Source organism: Helobdella robusta (assembly GCF_000326865.2).
Source record: "Helobdella robusta unplaced genomic scaffold HELROscaffold_57, whole genome shotgun sequence".
Lineage (NCBI taxonomy): Eukaryota > Metazoa > Annelida > Clitellata > Rhynchobdellida > Glossiphoniidae > Helobdella > Helobdella robusta.
The window spans coordinates 824,225-831,043 of NW_008705311.1; the positions used below are offsets into that span (position 1 = coordinate 824,225).

General features: G+C 40.6%; 1 protein-coding gene across 1 annotated transcript; it reads right to left on the bottom strand.

Annotated features, from left to right (window-relative positions):
- Nucleotides 1-4,851: 4,851 nt before the first annotated feature.
- Nucleotides 4,852-6,612, bottom strand: HELRODRAFT_124863 (hypothetical protein; the record flags this gene model as incomplete). Its single annotated transcript, XM_009028684.1, has 4 exons — nucleotides 4,852-5,002; nucleotides 5,264-5,379; nucleotides 5,460-5,561; nucleotides 6,385-6,612. Coding segments are annotated over 4 exons (597 nt in total), but the record flags the coding sequence as incomplete, so codon positions are not given.
- Between the last annotated feature and the right edge of the window lie 207 nt (nucleotides 6,613-6,819).

The window sequence follows — 6,819 nt, forward strand, 5'->3', positions numbered from 1 at the left end:
TGGTCGGTTGGATAATATGGTACTTAAATAAGACTGTTGGTTTTTTTGGAGCTATTGCTATTATATGATTGACTGATATTCAGTGATTACAGTTTAATTCATTCAAATGTTCAGGCAGTATAAAAGCATTTCAAGAAGTCACCAACATAACAAACATAAAAACAACCAGACAGACAAACAGACAGACAGACGGACAGACAGACAAACAGACAGACAGACAGACAGACAAACCAACTAACCAATAGTTTTATTGAATCTGAGAAGTTTCAAGAACTTGAGGGTACCGAAGAAGACGAGAACCCCAAGAATGTAGAGGAGCATTTCATTCCAGTACGCTACGCCCGTAAATTTCATATACGCATTTCCGCCACTGGCATCAAATATTCTATGGTGTTGTTGTATTTGTTAAATGTTCTATGGTGTTGTTGTTGTTGTGTTTGTTAAATGTTGTATGGTGTTGTTGTTGTTGTTATATATTCTCTGGTTTTGTTGTTTTTGTTATATATTCTATGGTGTTGTTGTGTTTGTTAGATGTTCTATGTTGTTGTTGTGTTTGTTAAATGTTCTATGGTGTTGTTGTTGTTTTGTTTGTTAGATGTTCTATGTTGTTGTTGCTGTGTTTGTTAAATGTTGTATGGTGTTGTTGTTGTTGTTGTTATTATATATTCTCTGGTTTTGTTGTTTTTGTTATATATTCTATGGTGTTGTTGTGTTTGTTAGATGTTCTATGTTGTTGTTGTGTTTGTTAAATGTTCTATGGTGTTGTTGTTGTTTTGTTTGTTAGATGTTCTATGTTGTTGTTGCTGTGTTTGTTAAATGTTGTATGGTGTTGTTGTTTTTGTTATATATTCTCTGGTTTTGTCGTTTTTGTATGTATTCTATTGTTACTGAATGTCACAGAAGCAGATGTTGTTGTTAAAAATTGTTATGGATGCAATTGATGTCTTTTTGGCGTTGGTTAACGTCAGCCAGACAGAAGACACAAAATCGAAGACGAACTTGGTCAGTTTGTTGGTCATATACTTGCGGAAGGCATACATGGCGATGCAGCAGATGGACATGACGATGATCATCCATTCAACGTAGTTCCAGTACTGTGTGAAGTAATTCTTCCTCTCCTTGTAGATGTTTCTGATTTCTTTGGCCACGAAGATGGCGATGAACAAGCAGAATATGATCTGTCCGTTCGTCATGGTGAGAATGGTGGTGATGGTGACGGACAGGTAAACAAACGAACGAACGAACGAACGAACGAACGAACGAACGAACGAACAAGCTCACATCCAAGTAAATTGAAACAAACACAAACAAAATTAGATTTCAGCATCTGTCGAATGATCTGAAGAGATGAAAACAGAAAAGGAAGGAAGGAGTGAAACAGAGTAAAAAAACGAGAAAAAATTGGAGAGAGAAAGAGAGAGAGAAAGAGAGAGAGAGAGAAAGAGAAAGAGAGAGAGGGGGGGAGTGAAACAGAACTAAAAGAACCTGCAGAATGATCTGGAACGTCTGCGTAGTACCCAGCGCACCTAACAAATTCATGGTGTCAAATCTGTAGTAGCAGTCGAAGCCACCGCTCGTTAGAAGCTCGGCCACTATGTGAACTACTCCGAATAAATTTATCTGTGTGCGTGCGTGCGAATGTGCGTGTGTGCGTATGTATGAGTTTGACTGTGAGTTTTTTAGTGTGTTTGTGAGTGTAAATCTGAGATGATGATGACGACGATGATGATGATGATGACGATGATGATGATGATGATGACGATGATGATGATGATGACGATGATGATGACGAGAAACATACCTGTGTGTTGTAAGTAGCAAACTCGACAAAAACGGCTCTAGTATAACGATCAATCCATCCACTCTCTTTGATCTCCCTGATCTAATGGATGAATAAAAACTCTTGAATTCATAATTACAATAATTATAACGAATAATAATTTTTCTTATTATAATTTGACCTTTGCCGCAGTAGCGAGTCTGTCACCCTTGAGGGTCACGACGTAACCGCCACCATCGTACAAGGCGTGTGTGCCCAAGAAAGGGTAGCCATCTAATTCATCCGACGATCTGATTGGTGGAAAGTGTTGCATGGCATTTGTACGGCGAGTTTTCATTGGTTGAAGGTGCTGCATGTTTTAATTATTATTTAATTAATTATGTTAATTAGTGTACTTGTAGTGGTATTCAGGCTGGACGATATCATTACTGTTGTTGAGGGGTGTCCAGCCAGGCCCGTAGTCTGCTTTATCTTCATCTGAATAGCTGTACGCCACGTTGCATTCTTTCATTATCGTCGACATGGAGCTGAACACCTTGCACTTTCCTGTGAATGAATGAACGAATTGATGAATGAATGAACGAACGAACGAACGAATAAATGAATGAATGAACGAATGAAACTAACCACCATTATCATTATTTTCAATATCATCATCATCTCAGTTATCACCATTCCAATCGACATCACTATCACTCACTTCTCTTAACTCGTAACTGCCTCAGAGTAACGTACCCCATGACCCTGCTGACGTAATCATTCAGGTACCCCCTAAGCCCAACAGGGGGTCCCTTGTTGTACCAGTTCGACATTCTCACTCCAGGGACTAAGGTATTTTCCAGCCAGTTCCAATAATCATCTATTGACCGGACCTTCGTGATGGTTTTAACGGTCGTCGTAGTCGTGATGCCACAACAACAACAGCAGTAGTAACAGCAGCAACAAAAACAACACCATCAACAACTAACAACATCAACTAACAACAACATCAACTAAAAAACAACAAATAACAACAACAACGGCGGCAACAACCACACAAACTCACAAAATCAATGCTGTTGGAGGAGTTCGGAGTGCCACTCCCGCCATCAACAAACATCGTCATCAGAGTGGATTTGTAGTTGTAGCTGTTCACGTCTCTGAAATCGTAACTGACGGATATCAGGACGTACAGGAAGACACCGTAGAACAAAATTTCCCTGATGATGGCATACATCTGGACCTCTTTGACCCTCTCCTGCCGTGCCCTTTCAAGGACTGCAGGGTCCGGCGGCTTGTACGATACATTCCTACTTCGCGTGGGTCCGTGAACGTGCAGCCAATCCTCGTCGCGCTGCAGGTCGGCGAAATCCTCTTCCTCTTCCGATTCGTCTTCCTCTTCCTCCATTGGTTTCTTGCAGACCATTGAGAAAAAGATGGCGAGTAGGAGGACCTGGTTGTGGCGGTTGTGGGAGCGTGACAGACACAACGCATAACCTGACTCACTCACAGAAACACAGACTGACACACAGACACACAAGCAGACAAACAGAAACATACCAACCTTAATAGGTTGAGTAAAAAGCACGGAGGAAACAAAGGAAATCATCATGGACGTGATCCATTTCTTAGTTTTTTCATCCTGGAATTGGATTCCGTAAAAAATTACAAAGCTCATAGAAGCGGCCACAGTCAGCCCCAAAAGAATCCAGGCGACCACCACACACCACCAAGGCAGCTCAAACTTCTTCTTCTTCTTTTTGGGTTTCACGTTTTCAGGATTGAAATTGGGATCGGGATCGTCCCAGTTGGCGGAATTTTCGCCGGCCGCCATGTTGGGGTAGCTGGATTCTGGCGGAAGAGTTTTAGGATTGGAAGGTTTGAGTGGGTTTATGTAACCCTGGCCTGCAGATTTTATGATTTCTTATTATTTCTTTTTAAATTGTATTTTAAGCCAGCTTATTTGGTTTGATTGAGTCAAGCGAATTTAAAAAAAAAATTGAATTATCGTAAATTAAAATTAAATTATCGGTCATATATTGATACTTATTGTTATAAATACTTTTACTATATTAACATTGTAATAAATTTATTAAAATTCAATCTTTAACCCATAAATTAACAATATACAACAACCGTATTCATGTTGTAAGATCGGTCTCTTATCTCCATTGCTCCGCGCGCTATCGAACCCGGGACCTTGCGGACCGACAGGATTTTGTTCTTTGATCTTCTTCACTGCTTCGGCAATTCTCGAAGGTCTCTTCTTACGAGGACGAGAATTTTTAAAGAGGAAGGCGATGATGAAGTTGATGGGGAAGACGATGAGGTTGCTAATGAGACCGACGAACACCTGTGTATGTATGTGTGTCTGTGTGTACGTGTGTGTGTGTGTTTGTGTGTGTGTGTGTGTGGTGCGTACGTGTGTGTGTGTGTGTGTGTGTGTGTGTGTGTGTGTGGTGCGTACGTGTGTGTGTGTGTGAGTGTGGTGCGTACGTGTGTGTGTGTGTGTGTGTGTGTGTGTGTGTGTGTGTGTGTGGTGTGTATTAGCATCATCGTCATCATCACCTGTTCCAAGCTGAAGGTGAATGGCCCTATGTCGAACCCCGTGGAGGATTGACTGTCGACCTTTTCATAAAAGAGGGCGTTGGCCAGCATGGCGGTGAACAGCAGACACAAACAACACGATAACCTTTGAACTCTGGTGAACCTGTTTTTAATCAATCAATCAATCAATTAACCAGTCAATCAATCAATTAACCAGTCAGCCAACCAATCAACCGAAAAAACCCCAAGACCTGCTCTGAGGGGGTCTAGAGACAACAGAGAACCAGATGTGATCATCATTGAGGCCCCGTGTGGCCCTTTTAGAGAAGGCGTGCCCCGTTTCTATCATCTGCTCCCTTCCTGACACCGAAATCAAGCGGCTTATCTTGGTTTGAGGTTGTCATTAATGTTTTTATTACAATTCATCATTACTCTTATTGTAATTATTTTTATATTTATTTTACAGTTATTAATTTTTATTTCTCCCTTAAGCTCCGCCCCCTAGGCTCAGCTCCCTTCCGCGGACAAACCTGCCCATCTTCCTCCTCAACAGCAAACCACTGGTTCACGATGAAGTGGAACTTTTCCAGCGTCTGAATGTCCCTGACGAGAATCCAATTGACGTACCACGAGGCATATTTACCCTTGCCACTGTTGTCATGCCACACCCGGAGGTAGTTCAGGGCCCCTAGTGGGCTGTTTGTTGAGGGGGTGATAGAAGTGTAGGATTCGGAAACATTGGTTGTAGTTTTGGAGTAGTTTTTAATCAACAAGCCAATCAATTAATTAACAGATCAATCAATTAATCAACAACATGCACGTCAACCAGACAATCGACTTATCGAACAACTAATCAGCCAAGTAACGATCGTTCAATCGAACAATCAGTCAACCAATCAGTCAACCAATCAGTCAACCAATCAGTCAACCAATCAGTCAACCAATCAGTCAACCAACCGAGGAACCGCCATAAGAAAAGAATCAACACCCCCTCTCATTAGCACGGCCCTTTTATCATCCTCCAAGGTCCTCGGATCAGTCTCCTCGAAATCTCCGCTAAAAATCACGTGTACCTTTCCAAAATTATTATCATTATGAATTCATTATTATTTATAAAATAATTTTTATAAAAATCAAAAAAATTTAGAAAAACTTTTGATTTGGTTCCGGCATTTTTACGCAATCCGGTCGAGACGATGATTTCGTACAGGTATTTATCGTTTGGGTCGTTGTCTGGCAGAGGCGTAACTCCGAGCTGTGGTGTGATAAATTCAGTTGAAATTGGACAATGTTAAAACGTCAACAAATATACGACACTTGGGAACGACACTTGAAAATTTGGTTCACGGTTTGGACTAGGAACATCAGAACAATGTCAGATGCATCTTCGCAATTTCGGACATGACAAAAACTTTTACGTGTTTTCATTTTATTTACCGATGTTTTGGACTCATTTGATGAACATGAACTGACACTGATTTTTAGTGAGGTAGTATTTCTTTTAATGTCATTCCAGCGTTTTTAACGAGCAACGACAGAGATAAAATCATCGGTTTCTCATTCATCATGCGTTTTGGAACTTGATCAAATGTAAAAATTTGTTTCACGTTTCGTATAACGTGATTCAAAACGTTTGCCAGAGTCTGACTGATGCTTCCTAAGTACTTATCGGATATATTAATTGAACATAAACGCCGCCCCGGTTTACGATCGTCTTCTTGTTCTCATTTCTTCTTAACTCGTTTTAAGCACTCTTTTGCTAAATCTGCCTTTGCTTTTTCTGGCCCTTTTATCTGGAACTCTCTACCTACTTCTCTGACTATTTCTCCATCACTTACGAAGTTCAGAGCAGATCTCAAGACCCATCTGTTTTAAAAATTCATTGAGGAGCGCTGTTGAACATCGCGAAAATAGCGCTATATAAGCTAATTGATTGATTGCTGATTTTTAATCATGACCCGGCTAATTTATTTTGTAATTAATTTTTTGTTCTTTGCTGTCAAATAAAACAGACAACCGCATAGACAGACAGACTCACAGATAGACAAACAATTAGACAGACCGACAGACAAACAAACCTTCTCAAAGTCCTTCTTATCTTTCCACCTAGCCCAGATAAGAGCAAGCAGATACAGCAGCCCAATAATTATCACGGTCGAATACAACGTCGGATTTTTTGCGATATCGGCATTGGCAAAGATGAAACTCCAATCGAGAGTGTTAGGCTGGACGACGAAACCGCCGGAAAAAGAGGTCAAGTGGTTGCAGAGACAAACTGTCTTTTTGATGCGAGATTTCGGACTGACCTAATTTTAGAATTTCGTGTCATGTGGTGTTGTTTGAGGTAGTTTAACTAAATTTTTAAAAAATTTAGTGAGATTTAAACTGGACATAAGAATAGAGTGTGGATTTAAATGAGTACCTTGCAGGCATTAACAGTCCAGGAATCATCTCCCTCGTGACAATACTGGCAACCGGAGGTGTAAACGAAGATGGAAAAGTTGGTCGTCGGC